The 19,619-nt window shown below is 36.7% G+C and overlaps 1 protein-coding gene across 3 annotated transcripts in view; it reads right to left on the bottom strand.

Moving 5' to 3' along the window:
* The window catches only part of LOC131028058 (uncharacterized), a 133,816-nt gene extending 117,626 nt beyond the window's left edge, over window positions 1-16,190 (bottom strand). For 2 of the 3 annotated variants that reach the window (XR_009102563.2, XM_057958241.2), the window contains exons 1-3: window positions 15,863-16,190; window positions 15,720-15,777; window positions 15,455-15,569 (exon numbers count right to left, since the gene is read on the bottom strand). Coding sequence is in view for 2 of the 3 variants with exons in the window: in XM_057958241.2 (XP_057814224.2) it covers window positions 15,455-15,569; window positions 15,720-15,777; window positions 15,863-15,897 (208 nt within the window). In the remaining variant the exon portion in view is untranslated. The remainder of the gene's footprint in view (window positions 1-15,454; window positions 15,570-15,719; window positions 15,778-15,862) is intronic. The other variant, XM_057958242.2, reaches the window with a different exon arrangement.
* Window positions 16,191-19,619: the final 3,429 nt, after the last annotated feature.

The following is a 19,619-nucleotide window of genomic DNA, read 5'->3' as shown; positions in this document are numbered from 1 at the left end:
TTGGGGTTAGGCCCACTTTCTGGCTCAAATTGGAATAGGAGCAGAAAGATTGGGGTTAGGCCCACTTTCTGGCTCAAATTGGAATAGGAGGAGAAAGATTGGGGTTAGGCCCACTTTCTGGCTCAAGAAGAAAGATAGAGGTTAGGCCCACTTTATGGCTCAAGAGGAAAGATTGGGTTTAGGCCCACTTTATGGCTCAAGGAGAAACAAGGGGTTAGGCCCACTTTCTGGCTCAAGAAAAAAAGGAAGGATCTAACAACACGTGTATTTGCGCGTATACTCCGTGATTGCATATATTCATGTGTATGCTTTGTGTTTGTGTATATTCATGTGTATACTTTGTGTTTTTATGTGTATGCTCTGTGTTTGATTCATACTTGATATGTATTAGATATGTGAATAACTAGAAAGCTATAAGTTGCATTTGAGGTCATAGATGTATGTCATGCTTCTAATCCTCATCTTAATATATGTTAAGATCAGCCATGCTTTAACACAAAGATATCCATAGTATGGTGCAAGCGTTGGGTCAACCAAATTAAAGAAGAAATACCAATCTCCAAGGGTTGATTTATTCAGTTCTTAGAAACCTACATTGCTTTAGGACAAGCAATTTTGAGAAGGGCGGACTGTAATGTCCCCTTGTTGAAATAGGATTTGTTAATAAATAATAATAATAAATTAAAATATAAAAGAATTAAAATAAAAATTAATATAATTAAAATTTAGTTAAGTTTAATGAATGGTCAAAAGGCATGAAATGAAAAGTTGTGACTCCCTCAAACATGAGATATAAAAGGGAGAGAAGAAACTGAATTTGGGAAAAAAAAAAGGGTGAGGGGGAGGGAAGGAAGAAAAAAGGGAGCAAAGGAATTAAGGAAGCGTTAATGGGAAGAAGATAAGGAAGTGACTCTTTCAAAGGGGAAGCAATGATGAAAGGTTGTGACCCTTTCGAAGGGTGGTAATTGTTGAAAATATTATTAAATAAACTAAATGCATTAATTACAAAGGAGATGGAAGTCTCCTTAAATAGATAATTACAAGGACGATGTTTCTAAAAAGAAACATTCGTTAACTAAAGACAAAAAATAGAAAGATACTAAACTATCTGACAAACTGAAAATAGAAAGTTGTTAAGTAAACTAGCTTAGACAACTTATCAACATAAATGACCATTATAAGGTAAATAATATATGATATTATTCTAATACCCTCCCATAATGGTCAATTTATTAACTAACTACCCTACACAAGACAAAAACTTTAAAACGCAAAGAAGGTTGACGACTCCTCCTCAAAATGCTCTGCAACATGAACCTGTTGCTGAGACTCCCTAGTTGGTCTTCTAATCAGCCAACCACTTTCTGCAGAACCTCTGGATATGACCAAGCTTCCCACAATAGTGACAGGTGAAATTCTTCTTGGAACCGTTCTCAGATGTGTGTAGTCCTTTATGCTCAATGGACTCGCCTGTGCCTTTATCCTTGGCAGTAAACGCCTGTTCTGTACTAACCATGTCACTATTGCTACCAAACTGTTGTCTCCACCGAGCTTGCTGCAACTGTAATATCCCAGACTCAGATATTGCTTCAAATCTGATATGGGTTTTCATTTTTGCTCATATTTTGTTCATCATAATATAATATTGTGACATGCAAACATGCAGATTGAACAAGCAAGATCAACAATACAAATTTTCAGGGAAATCAATCAATGTAACACGGAGAATCTAAATAAGCCAATGGTATTCTTTGATATAGAAAAGTATTACTGTTTACAAACACATGTTGCTGTTACAAATCAAAAGATGCCTAATGCCATCAAGTAACACATACTCGGAATGCCTCCATACATAAAATAACAAACCCCTTTGAAAATTTGCAAGATAAATCATCGAATCTCCATGAAAACTAATCAATGATGTGCAACTGTGAATCCTGAGATGAATTCACCAAGTGGGTTGATCTGGGTTTCCGTCCAAATAGGCAATCCTCTAGGGTTTCCGCCCTAGGGTTTACTGAACCTGCAAGCTAAAGCTCTCAAGGAAAAGTTTCTTTGAAAATAACAACTCAAGAATGAATCCTGATTGCACTTTTTCCTCCTTTTATAATACTTTTCCTTTTTGAAAGTAATACTTTATTTTATTTCTCTCTTAATTTACTTTTCCCCTCAAAAAGTGACTCTACTTTATAATTTGTCATTGACATTATTATAACTTTATAAAATAAAGTTTGTCCAACTGCTAATTAATTAAATTTAAATAATCCCATAGGACTTAGGACTATTTAACATTTAATTGATTGATTATCACTCGAAGAAAAGGGGACATCACAGCTTAGTGCACAACTCTTCAAACTTCAAGTCAACATTAGTGAAGGTAATGTTGAGCGTCTCAATAAAGTGTTTGTAGGAGCGTGGTAGACTCTTCAACATAATCACTACCATGTCCTCCTCTTCCATCTTGCGACCAATGGCCACCAATTGATCGCGTATATCCTTGATCTTCATAAGATGCTCTTGCAGAGACATCTTCTCATCCATCATCATTGAAAACAGCATGTTCTTCAGAAAGAACGCTCGGCTCGTGTCTAAAGTCTCATGGAGATCTTTCAAATGTGTCCATATCTCCACAGTTGTCTTACCAGTTGGCACCTCTGGAAGCGTTTTATCAGTAACTGATAGTTTCAGCAACATAACCGCTTCTCTGTTACATTCATCAAACTTAACCTGGTCTTTGCCCGCCACTATGGGACGAGTAGACTTACCCAAAACAATCTGATTGAGACATCGATACTCAAAAAACGAGAGCATCCTTTTCTTCCAAGTATTGTAGTTCTTGCCATTAAATCGTTGATTGGCCTCCAACATGATGTTGATCAACAACGCCATTGAAAACAGCATGTTCTTCCGAAAGAATGCTCGACTCGTGTCTGAAGTCTCATGGAGATCTTTCAAATGTGTCCATATCTCCACAGTTGTCTTACCAGTTGGCACCTCTGGAAGCGTTTTATCGGTAACTGATAATTTCAGCAACATAACCGCTTCTCTGTTACATTCATCAAACTTAACCTGGTCTTTGCCCACCACTATGGGACGAGTAGACTTACCCAAAACAATCTGATCGAGACACCGATACTCAAAAAACGAGAGCATCCTTTTCTTCAAAGTATTGTAGTTCTTGCCATTAAATCGTTGATTGGCCTCCAACATGATGTTGATCAACAACGCCATCCCTCCCGTTTTGTTATGCACAAAAAAACGGGGTCAAACACAAAGTGTAAAAAAATCTAATTTTTCTGTCAAAAATCAAAGAAAAACCTTCAGCAAGTGGCTGGTACAAATCCCAAGACAAATTTGCACAAAATACAAAACTTTGTTTTTAGAAAAAAATGGTATTACCCTTGTACAAAACGATTTTTGAGGTTAAAAAATCACACAAAACCCACAATATTTTTTAAGCAAAAAAAATAAAACCCCAAAATAATTATTTTTTTGTAGGACATTATAAAAAACCCAGAAATTTTTGTAAACCCTCAATTTTTGGAAAATTGAAAAAACTATCCAAGAAACATAAAACTTCTGATTTTTTTTTTATAACTGCAAAAGGAGAGTCGTGAAACCCTAGGTCGTGGGTGCAAAGACACCAAAACACGGAAGAGAATTTGAGATATCGTGCAGAAAATCCACAAACGCGACTCCAAAAAAAACCATGAAAGCCACCATCGCCAGATGCAAAGGCCTGACACGACCTCAAAAACCCTTCTGCGCACAAGAAAATCAGACGCAGCACTGAAAAAATCGCATCGCACACAGAGAATAAACTCCGACACGGGCAGAAGCCGCCGACACCTCCTACACCTCTTGACACGGCCTCAGAATGTGACCATAGGCTGAAATAAAAAAAACTGAAGTTGCGGCCACAAAGAATACAAATCGCACTAAAAAGAGAGCACAGATGCCGCACAAAAACAGACACAGAAAATCACCGCAAACCCTCGACCACCAAAACACAGAAAATTGTGCCCTTGACCCACAAAACCAGAAAAAAATCACGCGGGACCAAAACTAAAAAGCTCTTGCAATCTGAGAAGCAAGATTTTTCATAAAAAATCATTTAAAAATTTTTGGAAAATAAATTCCAAGTAAGAAATTCACAAAATTTATTTAAAACTTCGCCAAAAAAATGTTTGGCTATGATACCATGAAAATGTTATTAAAGAAACCAAATGCATTAATTACAAAGGAGATATAAGTCTCCTTAAATAGATAATTACAAGGACAATGTTTCTAAGAAGAAATGTTCATTAACTAAAGACAAAAACCAAAAAGTTTAACTAAAGACAAAAAACAAAAAGATACTAAACTATCTAACTGACAAACTGAAAAGAGAAAGTTGCTAAGTAAACTAGCTTAGACAACTTATCAACATAAATGACCATTATAAGGTAAATAATATATGATATTATTCTAATAATTGTGAAAGGTTGTGACCATTAAGAAGAGGTGTGACTCTCCCTTACATTGGAGGATATAAAGAGGAGAAATTTTCATTTGAGAAGGTACGATCCAAGGAGTAGAACAAAATATCTAAAGTGTTAAAAGCAGATTTAGGAGCAGACCTAAAACAGAATTATAAGAAAATCTGGAAGAATGATATGAACATTTATCAAAGGGATCAAAACACAAATACAAATCTGCAAACAATAATAAAGCAAGCATTGAAGGAAAAGAAGAGGAAACATTATATCAATAATCAGAGAATCAGACCTGATGGAATAGAAAGGATTCTCATACACACATATATATATCTGAGTATAGGTAGTAGATCAAATTGATATAAACAGCAGACCTGTGCATTTAAAGAGGAAAAAAACATCGAATTGAATCTGTCCAAATTACTACAGCAGACTGAATATACATAACTTGCAATAACTCTACAAGTATATTAGGCAAGATTTAGTGTCCTCCCAAAAAGGGGCATTACATATTTGATAGTATAATCATCAACAAAGTGGATAGTGGTGTGTCTAATGTTTAGGGACATGGTGGGGGGTTTAAAAGGGGTGAAAGGAATGAGAATAAACATGAAGGGTGAACGTCAAGGCAGCATGTTCAACATGGGAACCTAAGGAAATAAGGAGGCATAAACGTGGGGATGAGGGACCTACAAGTAACAACATAGTGCACGACACTTCCACTACCACAATTAAGCAAGAAATTGAACCTATCAAGGTCAGGCAAGCAAAGGAGCCCATTAAGAATGTGGAGGGTCGAGGATTCCCCTAATCAAAGGTGTCCCCCATAGGTTGTAACAATAATATTCCCATCAACAGAAATTTTCTTTTAACCAAACTCCTCTAGATCCATCTCATGTAGACATAAATCAGCCTTTGTAAGAGGATGAATTGGTATCTAGTGGGCCCCAATACAAGCATTAAAATCACCCAAAGGAATGATATTGCCAAATGTGGAGTATTTAAAAATCTCAAGATAGAGCTCTAGGAATGGATTACCATCAATGTGAATGATGAATGGACACGAGGCATGGGGAAAGTAGCACATTGAAATGATGACATTTGAAGAGGAAGAGGCCCCCTATGAGCCTAGAGCCACATGTATCTAGAGTGAATATTAGAGGCCATCAATGAAAGTCTAGACCTAAGGTTATTATCAATAAGGCAAGCCACCCCTCCCAAACCATGAACACCACCAGACCTACAAGTCTCACAACAAAAAGCCAAGTCCTAAACATAAGTAGTGACAAGAGGGTTTAGGGTTCATATGGGTCTCGATAAGGAAGATGAGATCTTGCGATGCAACAACATCTTCAAAAGTCCTTGGTGAAGATCAGATAGCATCATTGCAGTTTGAACAAATAATGGAGATGCTATCACACCAATTGAGACCCAAGAACCCCATCATGTTGACAGTCTAGGACATTCCCAACCAACAAGGGGAGAATCACAATGACAACCCTACAATCCTTGATAATAGCCTACTTGTTTTATTTCCAAGTAGAAACATCCTGAATACAAGCTTTACGAAGCTCTTCCACCTAGGATCATGTGAGATCAACATCAACATAGATTTTTTGTGGAAGGAAAAAGAGTTTCTTTTTTGTTCAAGGAGCTTGCAAACACTCTCATACAAGCCTAAATTGAATGACGTGTGTTATCCATAGTGTCCAAGCATTGTTAAGCGAGATCTTATTCAAGTCCAAGATTCAGGCAAGAACACATGACCAACCTATGAGGTATCAACTAGTTTTGGGAGGCCACAAACACAAAGCTTTGATGCCTTGGTTTGATGTGCCTTTTCTTCTTCAAACTTTGCCTGGACAGCCATTTCCACAATTAGAGGTGCTTCTTCCCTTTAACCACTTACACCCAAGAATTTTGTTAACCTATTTTTGAATAACTATGGTTTCTTGTAGAAAGTGATTGTGCTAACTGGTTATCTCTAACTGCTAGTTTTTTTATTTTTTAAAGCACTGACATTAAGTTGTTAGAGGCCTGGAGAATCAATATAAGTGGCTAGGGTTTGTACAAGTTTAGTAATCCTTGCTATCAAATCGAAAATAATATTATCTTTCTCCTACAAGTGTGTCTGGAACAGTGATGAGATCTAGGATTTTAGAACCTAAAGCCTAAATTCCTAATACCAAGCTATAAATGTTAGCATATTTCAATTTGGGAATCAACACCTCATGACGACAAGGATTTATACATTGGTAGCAAGGCCAATATCATTCAATAAGTAAAATTTAGGCCTCCTACATTCTTGTCAAAGTGTAGAACATTGGCAGCTTAATCATGTTGTTTTATATTGCAAACTAAGTATGCCAAAACATTTCTAGAAAAATTTAAAATGAATGAATGAAATCGAACATCTACACCCTAAATTACATTATTCATTGGATTTTCTTCAAAAAAAAAATGATATCCAATTAACTTTAAAAAACCTTTAAATTCATTTCAGTTTGCCGTAAAAGTCATATAGTTAAGGACTTCCAAGATTTTTATAGAAATAGTTTTAAAATGCATTTTAAATTGAATTTTCTACAAAATAAACGTCAACGACCTACTATTACGTATCAATGGCTTAGTCGTGTGCATTGGTAATGATAGTAGTAGTTCACAGGTGTTGAGACATGGACCAACTAGGACTCGAACCTAGGACCTTCCATACACTGCTAGAGTGCTCTACCACTGAGCTTTTGACCCCTCTTGTACCAATCCATCGTCGGTCCGGGTGTGGCTTATTTCCAACACCAACACCCCCCCTTAAGCCACACCTCTCGTGTGCTTGAAGCTCCTAGCCTAGACCTGGCTCTGATACCATGTTGAGACATGTACCAGCTAGGACTCGAACCTAGGACCTAGAGCTCAGTGGTAGAGTACTCCAGTAGCGTATGGAAGGTCCTAGGTTCGAGTCCTAGCTGGTCCATGTCTCAACAACAGGCTTAATGATGTTAGGGTTAAGGTGCCATCTACCTTGTAAATCCTATTGACATGGTTCCAACATCCTTGGAAAGTGTCCTAAGGCACTTAGGATGTACTGGGAAAATAATTTGAAATATTTAATTCTCACTATTGTTTAGAATACATTCATAAGGGGTGATGGGTTCCACTACCAACACTAATAGTGGATTGAGAGCACAATTATTTAATATTGTTTTCCCCACTTATGGACATCTATAATAAAATATTTAATGACTTCGGAAGTGGACAATGTTAAGGAATTTAGATCAGAGATAGAGAATACAATAATCTGGTAATATGTAGTGAGGATAGACTTTAATAAGATCACTGCAATGAATATGTTTTACCTCCGATGTATGTATATATATATATAACTCTAACTATTAATCTTCTATGATAATATCGAGTTCAACAGCTTGCTGGTTCGTGAAACTGCCACAGTTATTGGTTTCAGTTCACAGCAAGTGTCAATGCCTATAAATAAAAGGATGAAGAGTCGTGTCCACGTAGGGGCATGACTTCTACGTGGCTTATGCCACGTAGAGTCTTGACCCTACGGGGACATGACCCTTCATTCAATGTTGTTATATATTACTTGCTTCAATCCAAATGAAGCTATATCCTTAACACTCCCTCTTAGCAAAAGAGGATTGAATTTCATAATTAAGTTTTAAGGAACAACATTCTAGATATACACATTTATTTGACATGATCATTCACTTAGTAACACTTACTAGTGAAATACTTCATATCTCAAAGAGATATGGATTATCTGATATCCAGCACTCTAGGACAACAACTACTTGAAGTCTTATCAGATTGCAACCTTGATTCTAGTGACAATTGTAACATTGTCATTATCACAGGTGAAATAATTTAGTATCATGATATCCAGCACATTTCGGGACAGCAAATTAATGTAGTCAATCATGATATGATTGTTATCATAAATTCCGACATATTTCGGAACAATCATTTAATGATAACAATTCAATAACTCATCATAGCAAATTTAGTATCAAGATTTCCGGCACATTCCGCGACAGCAACTTAATGTAGTCAATCTTGATAACAGATCAGGCTATTGTGAAAGTCGTCACCTTACAATAGCGATCTTACACTTACATCCCATGAAAGATCGTCACCTTCAATGACATAACACATACATGCAATATTGCATTCAAGATATTCATGAATATATCAATTACATATGATTAAGATTAATATCAGAAATTTCCATTATAATTTAGTCATACCAAGTTTACCTCTAAAGTACTCCACTTTCAACTTTGCAAGAGGTTTGGTGAATATGTCGGCACTTTGCTCTTCAGTGCTGATGTAGGCCGATTTGATGACATCTTTGTCTACCATATCTCTTATGTAATGGTATGGGATTTCTATATGGATCGATTATGAAAAACTGGATTTACTGAAAGTTTGATGCAGCTTTGATTATCACAGTGAATCACAGTGGGGTTTAGGGGCTTCCCAAATAGTCCAACTAGCAATTTCCTTAACAATACTGCCTCACGTGCTCCCATGGAGGCAGCCATATATTCGGCTTTAGTGGAACTCTGAGCAACTACTAACTGTTTTCTGCTAAACCAGGATATCATAGCTGATCCAAGACTAAAGCAACACCCTGTTGTACTTTTACGATCAATGGAACTTCCTGCCCAGTAGGAATCAGAATACCCTTGGAGTTGTATCTCAACATTTTTATACTTCAGGCCAAGTCCAATAGTGCCACGCAAGTATCTCAGAATATGCTTAGCAACCATTAGGTGAATCTTCTTAGGTTCGCACATGAAATGACTTAACACATTGGTAGCGTAACAAATATCTGGGCTAGTGTTTACCAGGTACAATAGAGATCCAATAATTTGTCTATAGTATGTAGGATATGTAGGTTCTAAATCTACTGTTTCACTTTTGAGCTTATGAAGATTTGTTTCCATTGGAATGGATATAGGCTTACAATCTATCATACCAAATCTGGTCAGGATATCAGTGGTGTATTTTCCTTGATTTAGGAAAATATAATTCTCTTTTTGCCATACTTCTAGGCCAAGAAAATAGTGCAGTAGACCTAGATCCTTCATATCGAATTCAGCCACAAGATCTTGTTTGCATTTTGCAATGAGGTGATCTTCTCCTATTATCAACAAGTCATCAACATAGAGAACAAGTATTAACATGTCACCATCCGATATTTTGAAGTATATGTTAGAGTCTGCTTCATTTTTGGAATATCCTAGTTTGGAGAGATAACTATCTATCCTTCCGTACCATGCCCTGGAAGCTTGCTTAAGGCCGTAGAGTGCTTTTTTTAGTCTACACACATAGAGATTTCTATCATGTGTAGCAAAGCCTTCAGGTTGTTCTATATATACTTCTTCCTCAATAACACCATTCAAAAATGCGGTCTTCACATCCATTTGGTGTATCTTCCACCCTTTGGAAACTGCAATAGCAATGATGGTTCTTACAGAAGTATATCGGGCAACTGGAGCAAATGTCTCTTCGTAATCAATTCCAACCTTTTGAGAGAACCCCCTGTCAACAAATCCAGCTTTGTATTTTTCAATACTACCATCTGGTGCATATTTGATTTTGAATAACCACTTTGATGAGACAATTGATTTGTCTTTTGGTCTAGGTACAATGTCCCAGACATCATTTTTTAAGATAGATTGGTATTCCTCAATCACTGCATCTTTCCAAGCTTGACATGTTAAAGCCTCTTCAACATTTGATGGTTCAGATTTTGTAAGTTCGGTCATGAGGGCAACATAGCATGATTGACTTCTTGTTTTCTTATTCTCTTTGAAGATTTCATCGGGTTCCACATTATTTTCTTCAATCATCTTTCTTGCCCATAGTGGTCTTTTCTTGTTAGGATTTTCAGCATTCTCGAAATTAGGTGATTGAAGTTCATGATTTTCTATGCTATTCTCCCTCTGATTTTCAATTGTAGGATTTTCATCTGATTCTGCGGTTAGATCATCTTCTGCACTTAGAGATAGCTTATAAGCAGCATCTTCTTCAAATTTGACATCTCTACTGATTTCAATGGATCTTCGTCCTGGAATATAGACTCGGTATCCTTTAGTGGTTTCACTATAGCCAACAAATATGTCTTTCTTCCCGGAGGGTTCTAGTTTGGTTCTCTTTTCTTTAGGAACGTGAATATACACGTGGCAACCAAAGATTCTTAGATGGCTTAAATCTGGTTTATTTCCTGTAAAGGCTTCTTCAGGTGTTATATTCTCTAGGATTGAATGAGGGCATCTGTTTTGAATATACACAGCTGTATTTGAGGCTTCAGCCCAAAATGAGATATGTAGATTTTGATCATGCATCATGGCTTTAGCAGCTTCGATGATGGTTCTGTTTTTTCTTTCTGCAACTCCATTTTGTTGAGGATTATAAGGTACAGTACACTCCCTCTTAATCCCAACAGAAATGCAGAATTCTTTAAAATTTTCAGAGATATATTCACCCCCATTATCTAATCTTAGAGTCTTTATTTTCTTCCTAGATTGATTTTCCACTAGGGCCTTAAATTCTTTAAATTTCAATAACACTTCATTTGATTCTTTGAGTTTTATGAAATAGATCCAAGTTTTCCTAGAGTAATCATTAACAAATATCACGTAATACAAGAATCCCCCTAGTGATAGTAATGACATTGGACCACACAAATCAATGTGGACAAGTTCTCTAGTACAACTTTTGATTTGTGTTCACTTGAGGGAAAGGACCCTTTTGAGTTCTTCCCTAGAGCACATCCTTTACAAGTTCCAACATGATCAGATTTTAGATTGGGTAATCCTGTGGTAATTTTTCCTATAGAAGGTAGGGCACTAAATCGAAGATGTCCTAATCTTCTATGCCAAATTTCATTAGAGTTTGATACTTCATGATTTAGTGCTTGTTTTTTAGTATTACATAATTTGTATAAACTACCATCTCTAGATCCTATAGGAATAGCATTCTTTATGTTGGAGTTTTTAGGCCAAAGTAGAACTTTATCTTCATGGAAGGTGACATGATATCCTTGATCAGCTAGTCCTGAAATAGAGACCAAATTCCTTTTGATACCTGGGACAAAGAGAACATCTTTCAATTGTAATGTACCTCATGTTCTTAATTGAATTGAGCAGGTCCCAATTCCTTTCACTGGATAGGTAGAATTGTCTCCTATTGTAACTTCTTCAGTTGAGTGGCCTTCAATGGTTTCGAAATGATCTCTAAAACCCGTTATGCGTCGAGATGCTCCACTGTCGATTATCCGCATATGTTTGTTTGAGTTTAGTTTGCTTGATAAGGCTAAGAAAAACAGAGGATTCTCTACTTCCTTGACTTCAACTATGGTTGCTTGAGCTTTCTTTCTTTCTGGGCAGAACCTATGAGTGTGTACAAATTTATCACACTTGTAGCATTGAATCTTGGAGAAGCCTTTGCTTTTGTGATTATTTCCTCTCTTCCGTTTGAACTTCCTTTTCTTCCCTTTGTTGCTTTTGTTAGCATGTAGTGCTTGAATTTCTCCCCCTTTGTTTGGACCCAATCCTCTTGTGATTAGTCGAGATTCTTCTTGAGTACAATCATTCTTGAGTTGATCGAATTTTGGTAGTGTCAAACGAGCACTAATGCCTTGAATAAAGGATTCCCAACTGGATGGTAATCCCTCAAGTGCTATTAGAGATAGCTCCATATCATCTATATTATTCCCAATAGTTGACAATTGGTCTTTTAATTCTGAAATCCTCATGAAATAGGATGTGATTGTTTCTCCTTTGTTCATGTAGATATGCATTAATTGCTGTTTTAAAGTGAGCAATCTGCTTGCATTATTTATTTCATATGAGTTTTGAATGGTCTTGAACATATCATAAGCTGTAGTTAGTTTTGAGATGGTTGGGAGAATGTGATCTTTAACAGCATCAATTATAATTTTCTTAGCCTTGTTGTTGTGTCTTTTCCAGGTTGTTTTCTCTGGCTCGTCTTCGGATCTTAGTATCTTCTTCTATGTATGCATCTAGTTCGAGTTCTTGAAGAATTGTTGTTATTCGAATTCTCCATGAGACGAAGTTGGATGCGCCTTCGAGTCTATCCTCCACTCTAACACTGTTCACCATGACTGATTTTCCTTTGATTTTGAGTGCAAGTCTGAATTTTTTTTAGAAAAGAGGTGTCACTATTTTATTATTTCTCTACCAACGTGGCTCTGATACCATTTTAAGGAATTTAGATCAGAGATAGAGAATACAATAGTCTGGTAATATGTAGTGAGGATAGACTTTAATAAGATCACTGCAATGAATATGTTTTACCTCCGATGTGTATATATATAACTCTAACTATTAATCTTCTATGATAATATCAACAACTTGCTGGTTCGTGAAACTGCCACAGTTATTGGTTTTGGTTCATAGCAAGTGTCGATGCCTATAAATAAAAGGATGAAGAGTCATGTCCACGTAGGGGCATGACTTCTACGTGGCATAAGCCACGTAGAAGTCATGCCCCTACGTGGACATGACCCTTCATTCAATGTTGTTATATATTACTTGCTTCAATCCAAATGAAGCTATATCCTTAACAGACAAATGAATGACCTATGGGTTTCTCCAAGTGAGCGCTTGGAAGAGGCAACAGTTGTCTCTTGGTATTCTATCATTTAATGCATTTAATGTAATGTTTATCTTGCAAGAATGGGCACCCAAGTTAAAAAGAAAGAATTGGAGTCAAAACCAATACCTTTTCAAGTTCCGTGGAGGCACTCAAAGGGTTGTGGTCGTGAGGAATGAAGAGGCTTCTTTGGACATTTTTATTGGTGGTTTTGGAGCTCTAACCATTCTATATTTTCAATATTTTGGATGTAGAATTTATGTGTAACAATTGAATATAAATTTTTTCTCTGCTAGAACAAAGGACGGGTGGGAGGCATAAGGAGGTTGTTCGCATGTACATATGTGCTGCTATGTTGGAGGTAAAAAGGAGAATGGAAGTGATTGTATTGTAAGCACATTTATTGTTGATAATGCAAACTTGTCCTCTCTTCTTAGTGGGATTTTTTCCCGCAAGGGTTTCTCCGCATAAAACCTGTGTTATGTGTTAATATTATGTTTGTGATTTATGTCTTATTGCTGCTATCTTATGCTGATGTTAATCATTATTTATTGTTTTTATAAGTTCACATACTAAAGGTTTATTAAGCATGGTTTACAGGCTGATTTTTTCCATCATTAAGAAGAAGGATCTAATTATAATTTTCCACATTAAGGCAACTTAATTTTCAGATTTGCATATGAATTTCAGATTTTCATGTTGTAGCTATCCAAGCCTTGTATCTCATTCTTTGAATAGCTTATTGGATAGAGATTGATCTTCACAATCTCTGGTATTGAGCCTGTTTATTTCCCAACAAGTGATGTTTATGTGTTAGTCACCACTAATAGTTGCAAGTACTCAAGATCACAGAAGCTACAGCTAACTCTGTACTGCATTGGCAGATCTCCTCTTATAGGAAGGAATTCAGAACAGCTTATATTGTTTCACTAAAAAAAATTTTCTCTCTTGTGCACTAGACCATGTAAAATTTAAATGACCGAATGCTGAGAAAGAAGCCCTTATAGTAGCATCTCAGTGTGACTTTACTTAAGCAATATCTCTATTTGGATCAGTATAGATCTCTGGGGCTATGAATCTGCCATTGCTCGTCATGTTCATTAAGATATTTCTCAAAATTCTAGCAGATGACTTTCAGGCTCTTGAGAGTCTACTAAAATATCTCGTACCGATATGGTATTCAAATTATACATGATTTCACAGCCATGTATCTTTCTCCCAAAAGAGAGGTTGTACCATGAAAAGAATTCTTGACTGCATGCTGCATATTTTATTGTCATTTTTCTACATGAGCAAGATGCCTGAGCAATTCTGAATAGACCTAAGGTGAGACACCTTTTTATTAATTGATTAAAGAAATCTTGGATTCAACTTTGAAGGTTCCTTCTAATCTCTCACTCAAGAACTTTGAATATCATGTACTATTTTACAGCTGAAAAGAAATGAAGAGAATGAAATGTCAGAAGGACATATCTTATATACAGGAGGTCATATAAGATTTGGTAAGAATTAGATTCTGAATATTTAATTTTAAATAAGGGAACTTAGTTGCCCGAACTAAAGTACACTAGAGGCAAAAGGGACTGACTCTCATCCTTGTGACATGAGTTTAGATCCCTATGGAATGGAGACGGTGAAAAACAGTTATCCTCTCTTCAAAAAACGATCATCAAATCAAAGAAAAACGAACAGCATTTTGGACAATAGATCATGATGTTATTAGAGCAAAGTTCAGCATGCAAAATTTACTTACAGCTTATCCTACCTGCAAAAAACAAATGACAGCAAGAGATAACCAATCATTAAATGGGCCCTTAAACTTAAAACCTGAGGGTAAGGCATTTATCAATTGATTGCGCACTTAGATTAGATTTTGAAAGATCATTCTGGTCTGTATTTTAAGAACATTGTAGACGACTTCTAGCAGAGAAGAAACACAGGATGAATGAAATGACGCGTTGTGAATGAAATGACGTGACATGAGAAGCCAAATTTGTATTAGATGGGGTTTATAAATACTACTAAGCATTAAAAACTAAATATTATTTTTAGAAAGAAATGGCTTGCTTGTTTGAGTCAATGTAGTCGCAAAGGCGAACTTCATCTCTCGCAAGGGACTTCAAATTCTCTAAATAATGGACATGTAGGTACCCACATTCAAAAAGAACATATTTTAGGGTAAGAACATAGCACGAGCACTGTTCAACAAAATGTACTTAAAATACGATGCCATTCAACCCAAAAACGGAGCACAGTGTACCTACTTCAATTCACAACTGCTATTTCAACCACTCCACCAACAAAGACAAAAAAAAATAGGGTTACATGAGGCTACAAACCTTTTTTCAAAATACCTATTTCTTCTTGACCCTTCCGAACTGCCTTCTCCAGGATATTTATGGCTTCACGGAGTTTCTGTCTACCACTTTCCGCCTTGCGCAGCTTATCTTTCAACTGTAACACGGAACGTGAAAAATTATTTCAAATTTCATACAATTTCTCGTTATTCCCACCACATTTCCCCAGATTGAACACTACCATATTTTAAGTTCAAACTAAAAAACATAGCAAACGGCACAACTTAAATTTAAAAAAGAAGTATACCTTCTGACAGCACTCGTTTGCCTGTTTTTCATCTTTCTCCTCTTCCATCGCCATTCCACTGCACAGAAACAGATTTTTTACACACCAACAGCAAACTTGCAACAATAGTTTTAGCAAGCAAAGGCAAATGTGTGAATCCTGACCTTGGCTGGATTGCCTTTGTATCAGTGCTGCCCATGACGAAACAGTTAAGCAGCGCCCTTCATGACCCGGATTCAAACTACGCGGACATAAACCCTCAGCATAAACCTCTTAGACCCTTGACTGTTCGCCATTGAATTAAAAATTTATTGCTTTAAAACCTACTAAACTTATTTTCTAGAAAATGTGGATCCTAGGTAGTTTCCGGTAGTTATTGACGAATATTTGGGTGGAATACATATGATCGTACGCCTGCTCAGAGGCGTGATCAGCGATAGTCTAGCTCACAGGTTTTGTATGAGAAAAATCATCTATGCCTTCAGACTTCAATACCAATATCTTTGTGCATTTTATTTGGGGCATTAGCCCCAATCAATCAAAAATTAATTGCCCGTCTTATATTTAAATTTTTATGTAAAAGGTTTTTTTTCTATGAAGTGAATTATCTATTTATTGAAATCAATTTGAGAAGAAAGATGTAAGATTATAGAATTAATTTCAATTATATGTTTAAATTTATTTCAATTTTAAAAAATATTTTTTATAATAAAAAATTTAAAAAAGCATTTTAAAGTCCGAGGAGTACATTGTCAAACTAGGATATGAAATACGACGACATAGGGGTACCTGTGATATGTGGTCTCACAAACTTTGTTGGAGCAAATTAATTCTACCAAAAGCAAGGGCATTTCTATGGATTGCACTACACGGTAGAAACCTAACTGGTGATAGACTCGGAACTATAGGTATCTCGGGTCCCAGCTGATGTGTGATGTGTTGTGCAGACGAAGAGACAGCCAACCATTTACTATTCAGATGTCCAATGGCAAAAATTTGTTGGAACTGGTTCCTCGCCTAGTTGAATTGGGTCACGGCTAGGAACGAAAGGCTCTTGGACTTCCTGCAGTCCTGGCCAATCAAATAGAAGTCAAGATGGAGTGACCTTTGGTTGGTCGGTCCGTCAATGATTGTGTGGCACATCTGGAAGGAAAGGAATAGAAGAATCTTCAAAGAGACATCATTATCAAATTCTATGTTGATTGACAAAATTAAAGGTGCAACCGAGGAAGTGATAAACGGTAAGATACTAAAGGGTGGTCCTAAAAAATTCAATAACTGGGACTGCGAAATAGAAAAGCATTGGTCTCTGAGAAGGGTAGATAATCTTGGCCCCCCTAAGAAGCTAGTCGACAGAAAAGCGGTCGGATGGAAGGCTCCTCCTAAAGAATGGGCAAAACTCAACTTTGATGGAGCTAGTAGAGGGGGGAACCGAGGAGAATTTGGTATTGGAGTAATAATCAAAGACGATCATGGCAAGATTATCAGCGGACTATACGAAGGAATTGGGTCGGCTACAAATAATGAAGCAGAGATCTGGGCTTTAGAGGCTAGACTATGACTCTGTATTCAGTAGAAGATTACACAAGTTGTCATTGAAGGGGATTCGCAGATTATAATAAATGGGGTGACCAAGTCAAATTTTTAGAATTGGAAACTCAAAAAATGGTTGCCACTAATAAACAAACACCTTGAATCAATCAATAGGTATGAAATTTCTCATGTGTATCATGAGGGCAATCAAGTTGCGGACTTTTTGGCAAATCTTGGGATTGAAAGGAAAGAAGGTTTCATCTCTTTCAATCACAGCCTGGCCGACAATGAAATAACTAGACAATGTGTGAAGGACTATTGTATGTCCACACGACGAGGAATAGGATAGCAAATCTGATGTAATCAGGATCCACACCTGAGCTTGGGTATAGGCGGCAATGGTCTACATATCCGAAACATGTAGAAGAGTATGTAACTGGGTAAAAATGACAAAGTGCAGAAGCCCTAATCACGAGCTCTAAAAGTGACGGCGGATGGAGGCATCACATGGATAAGCATTGACCTGTGCAATTGGGGAGTACTGGATGCAGATTGAGACACGCCATGAAAATGAGATTGCCCAAGCTCAGAGGAAGAATCTGATGGATTGCATGGAATGATGATAATTGGGAATCAAGAGAAGCCTATATCCATAAATACTCGACAATATAATGATCTCTCAGAAGTGTTGTAGCTATAAATGGCTCATTTTGGAGATATCAGTTGTGTAAATTGTAGTAATGCACATTGGGAACACAGCTTTGTAACTTATTTATCACCGAAGACTTTGTCTATGATGTTATTTGGGGACTAATTGGCATCAATCTCAATTTTGAATGGCACTGGTGTCATGCTACTATCCTGGAGGTGGCTCTGATGCCCCTAGTTGATGTCATAGAATCAGGGGAGCGTGCGGTGGAGCTGTTGGATGGCTTTGTGAAACCATTCATCACAGACTATGTGGCCAACGACATTCTAAGTCTTGAGGAGGGCACCAGGGTAAGCATACTGAAGATATATTTCCAGGTTTAGGAGTACTTATCCTTAGAACCGGAGGATGGCCCCGAGGATGCGGATGAGGATGCGACGAAGAACAGTGAAGGTTCCATAGATAGTGAAACTGAAAGGGAGATGGCATGGCAGGAAGTATGGCTACAGGAGCGTGAGCGTCTAAAGGTATTTGGGGAAAACGCGTGGGAATTATTCTGGTGTGCAGTCTTCAATGGTAACATGGCTCCATTTAGAAACTTGACCAAGGCAATGGAGTGGTGGCTTCCTGAACAGTCCACCAACAATGTTATTAGCATTGGAGAATATGCAGCGGTGATTTACCAAGCTTTAAGTGGTAATATGTAATTGGTTTTTTATGCATGAGGACTTATGCTTTCTTTGTATGGTATGTCTGGTTAAGTGTAAAACGCATCTAGCAGAGAAAGTGTTGTAATGTTGGATGCTAGAAAAACCTTATGTAATTTTCTCTTAAGAAGTAATATAGGGCGCTATCCCCATAATGATAGTACTTACCTTTCTTTTTTTTTTTTAAAGGCATTTTAATATTATTAATTTAGAAAAAAATGTATTCAAAAAAATATATATTATTATTTATTTTAACAAAACATTTCTTAATATTATTTATTTTGTTAAGATTTTTTTTTTTTTAGTTTCTAATTAAAAAATGAAATAATTAGCTTTATTCTAATTCTAGTTTTTTTTTTTTTGTTTTTTTTAATTTCCCAGTCGTATCCCCAACCTTATGGTTTTGCGACTCTGCCTAGTGACCTCAACCACCCTTGCCCTGGGCTTATCTTTGTGCCAGGTTTTGGGGGACGGAGGGGGCGAGCGGAGGCGAGACTAGTCCACTGGAGCTGCAAGCCGAGGCTCAAACACGGCATGCAGCAGGGAAAACCCGGCCGGAGTGAATCGAACCTTGGACCTACATGGGACAAACCCAAAGCCTTAGCACAACCATGCCAACTGTTTGAGCAATCTTCTTCTTTTTCTTTTAAGAATAATTTTTTCATTAAATTTAAAATTTGTTTAAAGTATTTGTCTTTATATGAAATTACATAATAATTAAAAATTATTATAATTAACTTAATTTATAATTGTCTTGTTAAAATTTTAATAATAATTATATTTTGATTTAAAATCTCTTTTATTATTATCTTTTTTTTGAAAAGGGGGTAAAAATTTATTCAAAGAAAACAAGAATACAAAGCTAAGGGCAACTAGCCCAAACCAAGAACCAACAAACAAAGAGAAAAAGGGTCTTGAGGGACACCCCTTTCCAAAGAAACAACTATATCTTCCCATCTTCCCTAATTAATCTTTCAAGAATGTCAAAATAATATGAGGACAAAGGCCCCCATTCCTCAACATCCCACCCAC

The sequence above is a fragment of the Cryptomeria japonica genome, chromosome 5 (genome assembly GCF_030272615.1).
Source record: "Cryptomeria japonica chromosome 5, Sugi_1.0, whole genome shotgun sequence".
In the NCBI taxonomy this organism is placed as follows: Eukaryota; Viridiplantae; Streptophyta; class Pinopsida; order Cupressales; family Cupressaceae; genus Cryptomeria; species Cryptomeria japonica.
Note: the sequence above shows the minus strand (reverse complement) of the source record. Positions and strands in the feature narration are given on the sequence as shown.